An 18350-nucleotide genomic window follows, 5' to 3' on the forward strand; every position below is an offset into this window, starting at 1 on the left:
TCTTCCCCAATGGCCCAACCAACATAAGTCCCAAGTACTAAAATAGAGGCTCTTGCACACTCAATACCAAAAAAAAACTGAAAAAAAAGGCTTGCACACTTCCGGCCACCGCCACAGCTGCTAGGCCCAAAAGCTCCACGACTACGGAAATGGCACGTAGGTGTTCATACTCGCTTCGTGATTTTTGTGTTTGAATAAGATTAAATCTGTGTCACTGTGTTGTGTGTTTTTTGAATTTGGATTGTCAATTATGTTATGTGCATATTGTGCCTCTACTAGACTATTACGGTGTTGTTTAACAGATTAATACTATTTCATTTGAATTTGAATCATTCGTTTATATACTTTTAAGTTACTCTGTGATTAGGCTTCTATTTCTTATCTTCTTTTAAGTTAATGGTTCGAGTTCCTATACTAATTGTTCTGATCTCTTGTTACTTCCTCTTATGATTTTCTTCTTTTCTGTTATATCAGTTATTGTTTATGGAGCCAAAAAATGAGCAGCCAAATTCTTCAAAGAAAGCAAAGGATCTGAATATTGAGGGTTACCCAGTTGGGGGTCTGTCCATTGGAGGCCATGAAACTTGCATCATATTTCCCACTCTTAAAGTAGCTTTCGACATTGGTCGCTGCCCACCTCGCGCCGTTTCCCAAGACTTTCTGTTGATCTCCCATGCGCACATGGATCACATAGTTAGTCTTCTTTGTGCATAATGCATGCATGAGATCCTGTTTGGAATTTTGTTGCACATGTATCACATTGTGATAATATTATCAAACCAGTATATGAATAATTTTTTGTTTATTGTTTAAGCTAATACTTTGAAGGGGAGCCTTGGAAAAACCGATTGAGTTGTCTCCGTGTGATCTCAACGTCACGGGGTCACAGGTTCAAACCGTGGAAGCAGCCACTGATGTAATTATCAGGTTAGGCTGCGTACATTACACGGTGCAGCCCTTCCCCAAACCCTGCATTAACGGGGATGCTTGTGCGGCAAGCTGCCCTTTATGCTAATATTTTGCATCGGGGTTTTATCTAGCGAATGTATGGCTGAATTAATTTGTTGTTGAACTTCTGTCTTGTGACATACAAATGTTTTATCAGGGAGGACTACCGATGTATGTTGCCACACGTGGCCTGTACCGTATGAAGCCACCAACAATTATTGTACCAATTTCAGTAAAAGAGGATGTAGAGAAACTCTTTGAAGTCCATAGGAAAATGGACCATTCAGAGCTCAAGCACAACTTGATTGGGTTAGATGTAGGTAATGGTTAATTGCAATCAAACTTATGCAACTAAGATCCAAGGTTTTGAGTTATTCCAATCATGCGCAGTAGTTGCTAATACATGGCTTACATTTGCAGGAGAGGAGTTTTATTTGAGAAAAGATCTTAAAGTAAAAGCATTTCGGACTTACCATGTTATATCCAGCCAGGTACCCGACCAGCAATCGCTGCTTGAGTCATAAGCTATATATTCCTTAGTGCTATAGACTAGGGCATTGTTTAAAAAATGTAGCTTTAGGTTCTGGTGCACTCTGAGAGTAGCTGTTTTGATAATGCTTTCTCATTGCAGTTTATGTGCCATTGGCAATTCCGAGAGGCACTATAGCAGATGACTTTTGAAAGGCTTTATTATTTTGTAATCTCTTACCTGATCCTCTCGATATTTGAAGTTTCAAACCTGTTTATTTTTAAGTTAAAATCATCTATGTTTTAATTTAAGTCTTGAAAATAGCTTTAAAAATTATGTTTATCAAATTTCCATTTGTCACCATATTCACCAGATAAATTTTGAATGACCTTTAGCAACACCCTTTCTACGAAACCAAAAGCATTTTGATGTAAGACAGAAACTTAATATGCATTTGATAGAGAGGCGCCTACTACTAACAGGTTTGGACTGTGTTACAAAAGGAGAGGTAAGTAGAGGTCAAGTAGAAGTGTTTTAGGAGTTGTTAGGATATCCAGCTGGCTGATAGGTTGTTATAAATAGCTAGGTTATAGTTAGTTGAAGGAGGATAGTTTTTCTGTTGTGAATTCTGTTAGAAGTTGGAGAGAATCTCTCTCTCTCCGAGCTGGTAGTTCCAGCTGTGTAGAACCTTCTAGGGAGAGCTAATTGGCCATCCCGGTATATCAATAAAACTTGATCATTCTGCTATTGCTGGTCCTATCAACTGGTATCAAGAGCTTGAGGATCCCAACGCTGAATGGTGCAATTGAGATCGAGGAAAATGGAGTCACGATTTGACATAATTGAATTGCGCATGGAGATGTTCCGATCGGTGCAGGAGACGCTACAGCGCTTCGATTCCCGAATAGATGCGTTCGAAAATTGCGCGCCTAATCGGAATGAGCGTGGTTCACCGGGATCGCACCTGGCAGCAGGCTCATCGGCCGGAAGCCGCGGCACGCCGGAGCAATGGCGAAAGCTGGAACTCCCGATCTTCCGTGGAGATGACGCGGTGGTTTGGGTTGAACGCATGGAGCAATTCTTCTTGCTGCGCACAGTGCCAGAGGAGGAATGGCTCACGGTCGCTACCTTTGCAATGGAAGGAAGGGCATTCACGTGGTTCAGGTGGTGGGAGGCGACGGCGCCGGTGCTGCAGTGGCGGTTTTTCAGTGCGGCGCTGCTACGCCATTTTCAACCGGAACGGCTACAGAGCCCTTATCAAGCGATGCTGAAGCTGAAACAGACGAACTCAGTGCGGGGCTACATTGACCAGTTCATGCTTCACGCGCGGCCCCTCCGCGGAATTGCGCCAGAATTGCTGATGGATCTCTTCTTGAATGGGCTGAAACCAGAGGTGGGGGAAGAATGTAAACTATTCCCATACCAGTCAGTGGACGAGTTAATGGAACTGGCACAGAAGGTTGAAAACCGCAACGCTGCCTTGCGGGGGGTATCGGGACGCGGTAAATCACTGGCTCCCAACTTCGCCGTTGCCAATTCAACCGCCACCAAAGCGGTGCACCCTGCTACAGCGTCCAACTCTGCAGCAAGCAACAGTGTGGAGTCGACGACGGATCCCTTGCAACGGCGCGGATTGAGACATCTCAGCAACGGGGAATATAGAGCTAAGCGGGCCAAGGGGGAATGCTTCCTCTGTGACGAACCATACACTGCAGACAGTACCAATAAAGGGGGACAGGGAAGGTGTTTGGGTGTCACGCTCCAATTCAAGGAAGTGGCAATCAAGGAAGACTTCTTCATCTTCCCAACTGACGAAGCAGAATTTGTCCTGGGACTGGCGTGGCTAGATAAGTTGGGAGACGTTCTCGCAAACTTCAGAAAATCATGCCTCCGATTTCAGAATGGGGACAGCATGGTTACATTGCAAGGGGACCCGGAGTTGTGCTATGGAGGTATGCACCTTCAATCTGCAGTTTTGTCCATTCAAGAAGGGGGAGAAGGATTTATGGTCCAGCTGTGGCCCATGACTTTGCAAGCGGCTACAGTATCGCAGGTGCCGCAGGTAATCGAATCGGTGTTGGCTTCTCATGCTAAGGTGTTTCAGACACTACTAGGGCTGCCACCACATCGTTGCCATGATCATGCCATTCCACTGATAGAAGGAGCTTCAGTTCCGAATATAAGACCTTATCGTTACCCGCACCATCAGAAAGCAGTAATTGAACTAATGGTACGAGAAATGCTGGCCTCAGGGATAATTCGGCCAAGCTCCAGCCCCTACGCGAGTCCGATATTGCTGGTGAAGAAAAAGGACGGCAGCTGGAGATTGTGTCGATTATAGGGCGTTAAATGGTATTACGGTGCCGGATAAATTTCCTATTCCTATCATTGATGAGCTACTCAATGAATTGGCGGGAGCTGCAGTTTTCTCTAAGCTGGATTTAAAATCGGGGTACCACCAAATTCAGATGAGGGATCAAGACATCCACAAGACCGCCTTCCGCACTCATGAGGGCCATTATGAGTTTCTAGTCATGCCCTTCGGCTTGACCAACGCCCCTAGCTCCTTCCAAGCCTTGATGAATGACATTCTTAAGCCTCTATTGCGGAAATTTGTCTACAGCGGGGCGGGTGGACATTCAGGCTTCTTTCGAACCTATAAGCGGCTGGCAGCAGCGGTTCATTGGCGCGGCATGAGGCAACGGATCAAGGATTATGTTGCGGGCTGCCACACTTGCCAGCAAAACAAGCATGCAGCGATGAAACCGGCGGGGCTGTTGCAGCCACTACCAGTCCCGGAGCGAGTTTGGGAGCACGTTACGATGGATTTTGTGGCGGCATTGCCAAAATCCAAAGGCATGGACACTATCCTAGTTTTGGTCGATCGGTTGACTAAATATGCTCACTTTATCCCCTTAGCTCATCCATTTTCAGCCAAGGAGGTGGCACTAGCCTTTATTAAAGAGGTAGTTAAACTACACGGGTTCCCCAAGTCAATCATATCAGATAGGGATAGGGTGTTCATGAGTAAGTTTTGGTCCGAACTGTTCCAAGCAGCAGGGACAAAATTGAAGTACAGCACGGCATTTCATCCGCAAACCGATGGCCAAACCGAGGTGGTGAATCGCTGTTTGGAGACTTATTTGCGGTGCTTTGTGGGGGGCAACCCGAAGAAATGGTTGGAGTGGCTCCCATGGGCGGAGTTTTGGTTTAATACGTCTTACAATGCCTCAGCCCAAACAACTCCATTTCAAGCACTTTATGGGGTGCCGGCACCTATTCTTTTCCGGGGAGAGACGTTTCCATCGCATGTTGAGGAGGTGGCAGCATTGACCGCAGCCAGGGATGCGGTGTTGGCAGAGTTGAAGATGCACTTGGTGCAGGCTCAGCAGCGGATGAAACAAGCAGCGGATAGGCATCGAAGGGATGTCGAGTTCAAACCGGGTGAGTGGGTTTATTTGAAAATGCAACCTTATCGGATGCGGACACTAGCGCGGAGGGTCAATGAGAAGCTAAGCCCTCGGTACTATGGACCGTTTGAGGTGGTTGAGAGGATAGGGGCAGTGGCATACAGGTTAGCCATGCCTCAAGAGTGCAGACTTCACCCAGTCTTCCATGTTAGCAAGTTGAAAAAGGCTGTCCCGCCGCAGCAGCAGGTACAGACGCTTCCACTAGGGCTGGCTGAGGATGGTGAGCTGGTGATGCAACCATCCCAGATTGTGGCATCGCGAACTGCAGAGGATGGGGCCTTGGAGTATTTGGTGCGTTGGGTGGGCCTATCTCCTTGTGAGGACAGCTGGGAACGAGCGGCAACATTGCGGGCCACCTTTCCGGAGCTCCACCTTGAGGACAAGGTGGTTGTCCGAGGGGGGAGTATTGATAGAGAGGCGCCTACTACTAACAGGTTTGGACTGTGTTACAAAAGGAGAGGTAAGTAGAGGTCAAGTAGAAGTGTTTTAGGAGTTGTTAGGATATCCAGCTGGCTGATAGGTTGTTATAAATAGCTAGGTTATAGTTAGTTGAAGGAGGATAGTTTTTCTGTTGTGAATTCTGTTAGAAGTTGGAGAGAATCTCTCTCTCTCCGAGCTGGTAGTTCCAGCTGTGTAGAACCTTCTAGGGAGAGCTAATTGGCCATCCCGGTGTATCAATAAAGCTTGATCATTCTGCTATTGCTGGTCCTATCAGCATTTAATCTAATTAATATGCACTCTTTTGGGGCAGGGTTATATACTGTACTATGTAAGGCAGAAACTTAAACCAGAGTACATTGGTCTTTCCGGAAATGAAATCAAGAATTTGAAGTCTTCGGGTGTGGAGGTCAGTATTCACTATTCTACTGTCAACAATTCGAAACATGTACATTGTTGCAGTTTTAATGGTGCTCTATCTGTCCCAATTGTTTGGTATTTTTTCCGTATCTTTTGTTAATCTGTATTTGATAAGAAGAATGAAATGCACACAAAATGGAATGGTGATTGGTGGCCATGGCCACAGAGGAGGTTATAACTAGTAGCTGACTATTAACATAATGTTTGTATGGTTTATATTTGGTCTTAAACTTCAAAATGGTGAACTACATATTACTTAGTGTGGTTATATTCTTGCAGTACATTGGCAAATGAGTCGTTATTTGTTGTTCAGTATTTTTTATTCTCATAAGCACTGAGCTTTCTGTAGCTTGTGTGGGCCATTGTACGAGGAAGAGGAGTGTTATGCAATGTGTGGGTTCAAATTTTAACAACCTACCAACTCATGGGTAGATTGGGTTGATGGCAAGTTTAATTCTTTAGGAGCACAGTATAAAAGGAAATGAACTTGTGGGGAGAAACCAGATCCCCTTGAATACCAGGAACTATCTGTATTTGTTTTCCTAAGATTTTTTCTACATTTACTCAGTAAATCCATGTTATTGTTACTGAGATACACTGATACCAACAGTTTGCGATATAGTATAAATCATAGATACCATTTTCTATTCTTGGTTTGAGCCAGATTCTCTAAATTAATTTTTGTGCTTAAGAATATTGTTTATAATCCATGCATCATTTACATGGAAGTTTGGTGAAAAGTTCAACTGCACTCTATTTGTGGTAGAAGTTGTGGTGGATCATCTGTTATATCTTTTGGTTTCACTTTGCATGACAATCATCAAGCTTGGTTCTTGGCAGATAACATACACTTTGACAGAACCTGAGATCGCATTCACGGGAGACACCATGTCAGATTTCATAGTTGATGAAAGTAACACTGATGTTTTGCGGGCTAGAATTCTTGTCATAGAGGTGAACGATGTCTATCCAACATGTTTAAACTTATAAATCATTGAATATGTTGTGTGCTAGGTTTCATAATTCTTTATGGATTGGACTTAGACCCATGTAATGTGTGAGATTAAGATGGATATATATTTTTTTGAAAAATAGTAGTATATAATACTTTTTTCTATTTGAAACAAAGAAAGTATGTGTTAGTTTAATGATAAATTTAGTAATCTTGCATAGAATGAAAGAAAAATAATATTTATTTAGAATGAATAAAAAAATAAATACAAGTATATGTTATTTGGAAAGAGTTTGTAAACTAATTTTTCCATTCAACTAACGTTCTCTTTTTCTCTCTTTCTCGTTCTTTCTCTCTGGATGAAAAGGACTATGTTTGGATTCTTTTTGTTTGTCAGTTATTAACCGAAAAAGTTGGTTTCCTAGTTGGAATAATGTTGTGTAAACGCATATGTTGTTGGAAAAAGTTTGAGAATTCGCTTCTCTCAAAAGTTAATAACAATGGACTGAAACTTTTGTAAATGTGTAATACGAACTTTAAATTTCTACAGTAATACCAATACGAATCTTTGAATGTATCATTGGATGAAATAACTCAAGTGTAGTAAGTGTTACTTATAGAAGTTTAATGTTGAAACATTGTGGCCATGATTTAAGAGTGATGATGAGTGAGCAAATAAAAAATAATATATGATGTGTAGTTAGTGATGGTAATTAGTGAGGGTTGGTGATTGTAATTAGTGAGGAAAATAAATATAAATGGAACAGTTTCTAGAAGCACTATTGATAAATGGTTAAGTTTAGATGGTAATGTAAGAAGAAATAGACACCTACAAGACCATGCTTATATGACAAAGTTATAGAATAGCAAAATGTTTACAATTCATTGTGCGACAACATTAGTATTAGATTGTAGTTTTGCAACCTCAATGAACTAATCCTGGCTTTTCTCCTTTTCTCTTTTAGTGTACCTTCGTGAACAATTCAATCACTGTGGAGCATGCCAAAGATTATGGACACACGCATCTGTCTGAGGTATGCTATATACTGCAACAAAAAGCAGTAAATGCATCATGTAAATTTCAGTGGCAATTTATTTATTATGACTGTTGTTTTCCAGATAATTGGATATGCCGAACGGTTTAAGAACAGAGCAATCCTCTTGATTCACTTTTCAGCGCGTTACACCGTGGAGGTAAGATGCTACCTTTAATCTTGAAAACAATATATTCAACCTCTCAAAGCCTTTGTGATTGGGATCCTGGGAGAATGTTGCTATATCTTTGTGCTGCATATGCTATGCAGGAAATTGAAGAAGCTGTAACTGGTTTGCCACCCCCTCTAGCTGGTCGAACTTTTGCACTTACCGAAGGTTTCTGACAAGAAGTTGGGAGTTTGGTTCAAGTAACCAATGTGGTCACAAGATTGTTGTTTAGGCATTAACTGCATTGGAACCGTAGCGGAAATTGCAACCTTTACTATGTATACCATTTTAATCCCAATTTTTGCATCACGTCACAACCACAACCACCATTGTAGGTGCAATTTAAAACTATCCATCCGCTTTTTTAGCAAGTGGTCATAGGCAAGCTGCACATTGTCATTGATGGAAAATGAGCAGTGGAATGCAAGGCAAAGTCGGCTGCTTTAGGCCCCAGTTACCAAGTCGTTGATCAGGGTGTCTGTAATTTTAATCAATTTTCAGTTTTCGGTACTTTCGTCAAATGAAGTTTATTTTTTATAGATACGATTTATACCATGATCCAAAATCATGGTCCAAATAAATATTCACTTCAGCAAGGAATCCAGAAAAAGTATAATAGATTTACGCAAATTGTGCTAGTTAACCACATGGGTTGATCTACTTGATTTACTTGAGGCATGGATTTTGTGAACCATACTCAACCTGACTTGCATGGTAAGTAAGATTTTGTTAACCCACTATTCCAGATATTTGTCCTTAATTCATTTATTACTCTAATGTGGGATAACTCACCAGATATTGGAGGAGAAGTTGTCCACTACTGTAAATGAAGAGAATTGAGAGTGTAATCACCTATTATCAAATTCAGGTATTTCTCAATCACAATTCATTTAAATGTCTAAAGATCTTGTTAATTTAAGCATCAAAGTTTTTTACAAGTATCCCATATCACTGTTCAGACGAGGACGTCGGACAAATCCACTATCTCGGCGAACAAGTTGAAACCTTCATCCAAAAGAGTCTAAACCTCATCTCTAGACTCATATCACCTTGGTTTTAGGTATTATCTCGGAATATTAGCACCATTGTCAGGGACTGAGTCTAATCTTTGACAAATAGCGGATGACCAGCAATAAGATGGACACACACCATCTGATTCAAGATTTAGAAGTGGAGATCATCACAATAATGACAAAACCCTCTCATTTCATCGAGATTCTAAGAGAAATGAAAGGCAACAACAGTACCCCTTAGGGGCAAGGTAAGCCCAAAAAAATCATGCACAATAACAAAGATTAACCACTCACAGCAACAAACATCATCTTGCCAGAAACAACAATTTATAATTACCAAGTACCTTTAAACCAACAATCTTCATGGAGATATTCCCAGAAATTCAGAAACATTCTTTATAAATAAAAGATCAACAATAAAGGAATCACTAGCATGCAACAAAGCCACGAAGAACAAAGCATGGAAAAAAACAACAATGCATACAGAGAAGGAAGAAGAAAAAACACCCACCTTAAAATTGAAGTGGCAAGAAACGCAACAAAGAACGCCTGAAAACCTTGGAAGCACCAATGGAAACAAAGAAAAATAGGAACTTGGAAGAAGAAGAGTGACAATTATGAAAAGACGAAGTGACAGTCCCATCAAATCACGTCGAGTTGTTTAACTACATTGCTTAAAATCATGTCGAGCAGTTTAACTACATTGCTTAAAATCATGTCGAGCATACTGACGTATCAAAGTAAGAAGTTTTGAATCTATACAACTTCTTAACAAATAGGCACAATGACAACATGACAACCTTCTTTGCTCAAATCCCAATTTTCGTAAGCTCAATCACGAGTAGGGGCACTGTTTATACTATGGCCAAAACCATAGACCAAATAAACATTCACTTCAATAATGAATCCAAAAAAGCCCAACAGATTCACACAAATTGTGCTAGTTAACCACACGGATCGACCCACCCGACCCGACTTGGACGACAAGTAAGACCTTGTCAACCCACTACTCGTCTCAATTCATCCATTACTCTAACGTGAGATAACTTCTCATATATTGGAGGAGAAGCTGTCCACTGATGTAAATGAGGAGGATTACGAGTGCTGGCTAAGTAATCACTTGCCTCTATAAATACCCCATCAAATTTAGGTATTTCTCAATCCCAATTTACTTAGACTTGTTTAAAACTCTTGCTAACTTAAACATCGAAGTCCCTTGTGGTATTCCCACCGTTCAAACGAAGACATCAAACAGATCCACTATCCTGGCGAACAAGTTGAAACATTCATCCAAAGAAATCTAAACCTCGCATCTAGGCATATATCACCTTGGTTTTACGTATTATCTCGGAACAGATACAATGTTAGTTTTTTTTTTTTTTTATGAATTAGTTTTTTCAACATTCAAATATTTGATTATCAAAAATGATAGTTTATTCGTACTTTATAATTGATTAATTAATGAACAGTGACTAATATAAAAATGTTAAAGCATAGATTTACATATTTTGAGATATTATACGAGAGATTTACACATTTTTAGACGCTACATATACAAAAACTGATTGGCTGGTCGAATTGGAAAATGTCAACTAGAGACCAGCTTTTAGAATTAATATTGGATTAAAAAACTCGACTTAAAACAAAATAGTTATAAATAAAAATAAAATAAATTCTTAAAAAATTATGATGAATTTGTCGAATAAAAAAATACTAGTAAATCTTAAATAATTTTAATTTTAAATTTATAACTTTTCAAATTATAATATTACGCACAATTGCTTTTTTTAATAAGGAATTCGTTATATTTTTAAATATTTGATGAAATTTATTCTTTTGGCTCAAGAATTGAAACGGCGTTGTTTTGGGCATAGTATCGGACCTTATAAGATCTATTGAAAACTCAGTAATCATGGTTTTAAAAATCGGATAGAATTGGATAGTCAGATTATTCCGATTGGAACCAAACACCTATGCAGTTCGGTCTTAAGAAAAAAGCTGAAATTTTAAAAACCGTTTATAGATCACTAAACCGGTTGGGAATTAGCCGATTGGACCGAACCAAGATCCGATTGGTTTACAATAATCAACCACGTTTTGAATTTAAAAGAAAGAAAGGGCATCCAAATCCATTTCTTCCCCTTCTCTGCAGTTTAAAATTAACAAAACTCAAAGTTGAAACCATAGTTCTGAAAATCGAACAGGACAGGCCGATTTAACTGAGTTAATTGAAAATCGGTCACTAAATCGGTCCGGGTAAGCCTATAAACCGTTTGGCAAGAAACCGATTATAAAACTGGTCGAATCAGTGATTAACCGGTAAATTGGTAGAACCGTCCAGTTTTTTGGAAGCTTTTCGGTTCAAAAATAAATCCTCCAAATGGTACCGTTTTATCCTTAAAAAAAAAAAACAAAGAAAAAAGTGAAAAACGGCAAAACGCAAAACTGAAATCTGAACCCTAAAGGCCTAAATCAATCCCCGTAACCCAACTTCTTCACAAACTCATCTCTCCTCTCTTCTTTGAGAACCATAGAAGCCACTAATCGCGCAGCTACTGCATCCCGCCGCCACCACATCCCGCAGCCACCGCAGCGATTGGTTTGACCACCGCAGCCCCCACCGCGTCGTTGTCATCGCTGAGCTTGTCTTCTGTGTGTTCTGTAACACCCTAACTTTTAGCACCTCATGATCGCACTAAAAGTCTAGTGTCACCTACCTCTACTCCTTTAATTTTATACTATATTTATTTAATACTGAGCTTTTGCGAATACGAACCGAAATTTTTAATTAAGAAAACGAAAATTCTTTATTTTAAACCACTTAACCACAAAGGTATATATATTCACATAGCATTAAATACATAGACTTGTTCCAAGATTCTCAAAAACAAATCCTACCCCTCTAAAAACTAAAAACAATAAACGACGAGGGAAAAATAAATTCTAGCAACTCAACTCGTGAACATAATCTTCTATACTCCTGTAACTCCGCACTAAACCTTTACACCTGTAGCTGAAATGAGTGGTAAGAACTGGGGAGTTTTTAGTAGGGTCGGGGTGTATAGTTATATTCATTTTATATATACTTGGTCAGCAATAATAGTGGACAAAGTACAATCCAATTCAACAATTATAGAACACAGAATTCAAACAATCATTTAGCACACCCACAATCACAGAAAACACACTCACAAACAAATATGTGCAAATAAGTATGATGCATAACCTTTGTCTGAGTTTGATTTTCAGTGCCATAACATCTATAAGCAACCTCTGTCTTACAGGTGTGACTCTCTTGAGCCGATGTATGCAAAGATAACCTCTGTAAGCAACCTCTGTCTTACAGGTGCGACCATCCCTTGGATTGGCCGATGTATCTCTACTCATTTTCAGCAGGTACACAATCATCTCAACTCGTTCTCAATGCCAAATAATACTTCTACTTATCTCCTTTTCCTTTCGTTCTTCCTTTCGTTTCTTTTATTCCTGCTCTCTGCTCTCCTGTAGCAGAGGTTTTTTAGATTCTTTTAATCTTTTTTTTTTTCTTTTCTTTTCATTGTTATAATACCAGAAATCATCTTCACACTCTTCCTTCATCTCTCCCGAGATGTTTTATGAAGAGTGAATCATAAGATTCTCTACTTAGGTTCATCTTTCTACAGCTTTTAAGTAGGTTACTATTTAACTCTTCTATTTTGTTATAGTACAAATTATTGTATAATATATTTCAAAAATACTTTGATAATAATCTTAATAAATTAATAACAACAATAATAATTTTTTTATTACTCAAAACTTATAACTTAAACTTTATTATTAAACTTCTATAAATTATTCTAAATCTTTGAACTTTTTAAAATATTTATATTTTTATCCCAATATATTTTATAATTTATTAAAATACTCTTACATACAACATAATTACCAAAATAACTTTGCATCTTTTCTAAAATATTCATTTTATTCCTGAACTTCTTAATTATTACCCAAAATACCCCAAAACGTATATAATTACAAAACTACAATTTTTATTAAATTACTATTTCAATCTCAAATATAAATTTTATCTCCCTAATTATAACTTTACCAAAGGACTGAACCCTGTTTTCAAAATTCTTCAAGTTTTCAGCTTGAGTTTTAAGTCCGTTTTTAAGCTTTATTATTACCGACTTTTGGCCGCTTTTCATTTAATCTCTCGGCCATCAAACCTCATCCATTTTAATCAATAATTCTCATTCACAACAGCCCTAAAAACATCAAAATAACCCCATCTGGACTGTTCTTCATGGCCGAACTCACAAGCAACAATAATAATTCAACAAACATAAATTTAATCAAACTCAACTAATAATCATCAAACTAACATTCACTTATCAAATTCATATTTAATTATTATAAAATTACCAAACCCTATTTTCGTACGAAATCAAAATACTCGAAGCTCCGGAGAAGTTTTTTGATCGAGTTGCCGAAGAAGAAAACGTCAAAAATCGTCTGTGCTTCCTAGAACTCCAATCGGCCAAACACAAAAGAAAGGCAAACTACGTCACCGTCAATTTTCACTGAGCAAAAGTGATACCAACACGTAGAGGAGGAGAATACGAACATTTTTATCGGATTAGATTTTTTTATTTGAGTTACAGATCGCAAAAAATCGAAGCCGAAAGATAAAAAAAAGTCACGGTTCACTCTTCATCACTCTCGGTTCCTTTCTTTCTTTTCTTGTCAAGTTCTTTCTTGTCAAGTTCGGTGATAAACAAAGAGAAGGGAAGATGAATAATAATGATTTTTGATTAAGTAGCATTGATTTATTAAATGAAAGGGCATGTGTCATAATTATATGTATGTATATATGCTTATAAGCCACACTTCTTATTTCTTTTCTTATGGCTTCGTTCTTTCTTTCTTTGTTTCCAAATGGTTTCATGAATGATGTTTTGTACTTCGCAGCCATCTCCTCGGCGTCTGCTTCCTGCTCTGTTCCATGTTTCTAATTTTTTGTTCTAATTTTTTGTTAAGTGTTCATGATTTTTTTTGCTGAGGTTATTGTTTGCTGAGGTAAATAATTTATTTTTTGCTGAGGTTATTGTTTGCTGTTCTGATTTTTTGTTCAAGTGTTCATGATTTTTTTTGCTGTGGTTATTTTTTGTTGAGGTTATTGTTTGTTAAGGTTATTAATTTATTTTTTGCTGAGGTTATTGTTGATAATTTGTTAATTTGTTGGATTACTGCTGTTAATTAATTTGCTAAATTGTTAGGTCGTTGTAATTTAATTTGTTAGATTTTTTATTCAAGTCTTATTCTCGTTTATTTGCTAAATTGTTATTGTTAGTGTATCGATTATTATTTTTGAGTTGATTGGGTTAGTATGTTCTTCTCAAATTATTAATTTGCTAATTTGTTAAATTTTCTGTTCTTTAATTTAGATATTTTAAATTTTATATTAGGTTATGATTGTTTTGGTGTGTTTATTTATATTTTATTTAGGGTTAACCACTAAAAATGCCCCTGAATTATTTAAACGTTCACAAAATATACTCGAATTTTACTATCGACAAAAATGCCTTCAAATAATTTAAAAACACAACAAAAATACCCAACAGTAAATATATATTTTCAAAAAATATATTAGAGATATGTATTTCTCAAAAAATACATTAGAGATTGAATTTTGATGTGATTTTTTACAAGCATGATTAGAAAAATGAGATATTATTATCCTTAAAATTTGATAATTTTTTGTTAAGTTATTTTTTCTGTAATTTTTTTGTTAACAACTAATAATACTTTAAAAAATCACAAAAAAACTATATACTTAGAAAAAAATCACCAAATTTTAAGAATAATAATATCTCATTTTTTTAATTATACTTGCAAAAAATCACATCAAAATTCAATCTCTAAGACATTTTTTGAAAATATATATTTACTGTTGGACATTTTTGTCGCGTTTTAAAATTATTTAAAGGCATTTTTGTCGATAGTAAATTCGGGTGCTTTTTTGGTCCGCGTTTGAATAATTCGGGACCATTTTTTGTGGTTAACCCTTTTATTTATTATTTTATCATAAAATGATTATTTTGATTAAACTACGGTTGAATTGGTTGAACCAGTATATTAGTAAATTAGTAATTAGAACGGTTTGATAATCAGTTCGATTTTCAGAATCTCGTCAGTCACTCGGTCATTTGACTGGGTTTGAGTCACCTAGCAGACTTTTCCTACATCAGATCCAGTGGAACCCGAACTGACCTGTCCGGTTTTGATGAAAATCGGACTTGGCCAGTTTATAAAACCCATACCGAGCCATGCTAATTTTCGAATTCGAACGACGTCGTTTTTCTAAGAGTTGCGAACATAGTTATCAAATCCGGCTCGATTCGGTCGGTTTGACCGAAATCGGTCACCTAGTCATCTGGTTGGGCCGAACCACTTGTTGTACTCATCATGCATCAAACTTGCTGAAATCCGGGTTGACCTGGCCGATTTTCAGCAAAACGGTGACTCGACCGGTTTATTTGACCCGGACAGGGTCATGGTTTTTTGTTTTTTTCAATGGACCGTTCCATCCCCCCTCTCTCCCCTTTTTCCCCCTTTCCCTCTCTGAAGCCCTAGTTGCTGAAGATCACCCCCAGCCCCCAACGGTATCTCCTCTCTCAGACTCTCTTTCTCAGTTTCTCCCACGAGCTCAAGCTCTCGTCAGCTCGTCTCATCTTCGGTCTCTCACCTCTCGTCTCCGGTCTGTCAAGCCCTCGTCATCTCAAGCTCTCTCTTCCCTGCGCTCGCTTCGCCGGCGGCAGAAGCAGACGGAACCGCTTCTGGTCCCTCGGGTGGTGGTAGTCGTCGTCTTCTTGCTTCTCACGGTCTCTGTCTCGCACCTGGTCTCGATCTCTCCCTTCCCTGCGCTCTTCGTCGCTGGTAGCAGAGGCAACAGATCCCGGTGGGCTGGTCTTCGTTGTCGTCTTCTTGCTTCGAGCCTTGCTGTCAGCTTCTCCCTCGCCAGCAGCTTCTCCTTCGCCGTCAGCTTTCTTCGCGCAACCCGATTTGGTGAGTTCCCCCTGTTTTGTCTGTTTCAATTTTGTTGCTGCATCACTGTACTTTGATTTTGTTGCTGAAAGTTGAATGTGTTGCTGAAATCTGTCCTTTCTGTTTCAATTTTGTTGCTGCATCACTGCACTTTGATTTTGTCGCTGAAAGTTGAATGTGTTGCTGAAATTTGTTACGGATTACCATGAACCTTGAATTTGTTGTTGACTTGCCAAAATAATCACTTAGCTTAACTTACTTAAGTTTGTTTGTTGCCGAAAATCATTACTGCTTTTATTGAACCTTGAATTTGGTGCTGTTTTGCTGAATAATCACTTAGTTAAATTTTTGTTGTTGTTGTAAATCTGTAAATCACGTTGAATTTGTTGGAGATTGAATCTATTGTTGCCTTGCTGAAATAATCACTTATCTAAAACTTTTTGTTGCTGTTAATCTGTAAATCATCTCTTGAGATAAATCTTTTGTTGCTAAAAATTATTATAGTTGAAGTTGTTATTGAAAATGAGGTTCATGCTCTCTGCAATTGTTCAGTTAAATTGTTGTCCCATACTTTCTGTTTATATTATTATGAATTAATTTTTGTATTGATTTGTGAAAGAGACACAAATGTAGTTATAGATGCAAATCAAAATGAAGGAAATGTTGGTCAAGCTTCAAATTTGTTTTATGAAGATATAGATGCCGACTTTCAGATCACCTCTTAAATTTGATTTACTGATTGTGTTATCTTTTGTTTTTTCTTGTTCTTTAAATTGAGAAAGTATTTTTTGCTATTGACTAGTTTATTATTATTTTTTTGCATCATTTGTTGTCTAAGAATTGATATTTGATTGTTAGTAATACATTTATGAAGACATACATTTTTAGTTTTAACTTTTGATTTTAATTTTATTTTTATAATTTTATATTTTTATTTAATTATGACCGGGTCAACCGGGTGAATTAGTGACCCACTGGTTGAACCAGTGACCCGGTGACCCCGTCGTATGACCGGATCAATTACCGGTTCGGTTATGATAACTATGGTTGTGAACTCTAATGCTACTCTCATTAGCGGATCAGCCTTCCTCAGTCTCACTGTCTCACAACTCACAAGCTCTGGTCAGACTCTTCTCTAAAAGCTCAACTCTCAAGCTCTCTCTCTCTCTCGTCTCTCCCACTCAACGTCTCTCCCTTCTCGCTCACTCACTCACTCTTCCTCCGTGGCCTCCGTTCCTTCCGTCGCCACCAGTGTACCACCGGCAGCTTAGCTTCTTCTGTCTTTCACTTCTGCGAACAGTCTGTTCTCTGCGTGTCACTTTGGGTCTGTGTGGTTGCTACCAAAATGTTGCGTAGAAATATTCGCATGAGGAGGGAGTATTTATACAGGAAGAGCTTAGAAGGCAAAGAGCGCTTGCTCTACGAAAAGAAGCGCAAGATAAGAGAAGCACTTCAAGGTTCTTCCTTCCTTCCTTCCATATGAATTTTTCGTTACCGTTTTTAATTTTAATTCACTTGTTTTCGTGAAAATTTTTATTATTATTGTTAGTTCATGTGTTTAATTTTAATTTTATGTAGAAGGGAAGCCAATACCTACTGAGCTTAGGAATGAGGAGGCTGCACTTCGTCGAGAGATCGATCTCGAAGATGAAAACACAGCTGGTATTATATTCTTCCTTTGTCTTCACCTTTTTTTTCTATTTTTTTTTTTTTTAAAATTAGTTAGTGAATTTTTTTTATGAATTTGATTATGTTGTTTTATAATTTAATTTTATTCATTGTTTTACCCAATGAGTTCTGTAATGTTTTTAGTAAGAAGCTATTAAAGACAAACATAATAATCCATTAGTACACAGCTCAATATGTAATTACCTATAACCATTGCTAGTTTTTTATATGCTTTCTATTTAACCCCTTTGTACCAAAACAGACAACACTGAATATACATATAATTGATGGTTAACTAACTTGACTCATGCCACATAAAAGGTTAATTCTTTAATAGACAAAATTTGTCTGGTTTAGGAGTTTAACTCTAAGTGGAAACTCTGCATATGATAGGGGAAAACATTGTATCTTTTCTAATTATTCAAGTGTTGCCAACAATAACCCATATCATAGTGAGTGTTGGTGGTTTTTATAATTGTTGATGGCATTCTTTGTTTTTGTTTTGTTTTGATTTACTTTTTTCTTCCCCTGTTCGGTGATTGAGTAATTTTATAGGTCTTAGAGGTCATGTTATTGAGAAAGGCACTATATTCATACTGAAAGCATTGAGTTGTTCCGAGTCCTTACTCCTAATACATGTGACACAGTGAACTGATTAATCGAAGCGTCATACATGAGAACATGTATACAGAAGAATATTTTGGCATTGAGCAAATAGCTTTATTTGTATCATTCCTTGCGGT

The 18350-nt window shown here is 38.0% G+C and overlaps 2 protein-coding genes across 10 annotated transcripts in view; both read left to right on the forward strand.

Moving 5' to 3' along the window:
* LOC107639165 (tRNase Z TRZ1) overlaps nt 1-8530 on the forward strand; it is a 10943-nt gene extending 2413 nt beyond the window's left edge. For 5 of the 7 annotated variants that reach the window (XM_016342603.2, XM_016342602.2, XM_021121062.1 and 2 more), the window contains 8 exons: nt 475-693; nt 1106-1268; nt 1369-1439; nt 5639-5734; nt 6586-6699; nt 7663-7731; nt 7817-7891; nt 8002-8530. In XM_016342603.2, the coding sequence (XP_016198089.1) occupies nt 484-693; nt 1106-1268; nt 1369-1439; nt 5639-5734; nt 6586-6699; nt 7663-7731; nt 7817-7891; nt 8002-8076 (873 nt within the window). In that variant the 5' untranslated portion in view covers nt 475-483 and the 3' untranslated portion in view covers nt 8077-8530. Of the gene's footprint in view, nt 1-42; nt 157-474; nt 694-1105; nt 1269-1368; nt 1440-5638; nt 5735-6585; nt 6700-7662; nt 7732-7816; nt 7892-8001 lie in introns of those variants that run through there. The other 2 variants (XM_016342606.2, XM_021121063.1) reach the window with 2 other exon arrangements.
* Nucleotides 1-18350, forward strand: part of LOC107639164 (U3 small nucleolar ribonucleoprotein protein IMP4) — a 24717-nt gene that overhangs the window by 2622 nt on the left and 3745 nt on the right. Inside the window, exons 1-4 of one of the 3 annotated variants that reach the window (XM_021121060.1) lie at nt 15529-15696; nt 15772-15960; nt 17015-17396; nt 17518-17601. In XM_021121060.1, coding sequence (XP_020976719.1) covers nt 17285-17396; nt 17518-17601 — 196 coding nt within the window. In that variant the 5' untranslated portion in view covers nt 15529-15696; nt 15772-15960; nt 17015-17284. Of the gene's footprint in view, nt 1-15480; nt 15961-17014; nt 17397-17517; nt 17602-18350 lie in introns of those variants that run through there. The other 2 variants (XM_021121059.1, XM_021121061.1) reach the window with 2 other exon arrangements.

The sequence above is a fragment of the Arachis ipaensis genome, chromosome B04 (genome assembly GCF_000816755.2).
Source record: "Arachis ipaensis cultivar K30076 chromosome B04, Araip1.1, whole genome shotgun sequence".
In the NCBI taxonomy this organism is placed as follows: domain Eukaryota; kingdom Viridiplantae; phylum Streptophyta; class Magnoliopsida; order Fabales; family Fabaceae; genus Arachis; species Arachis ipaensis.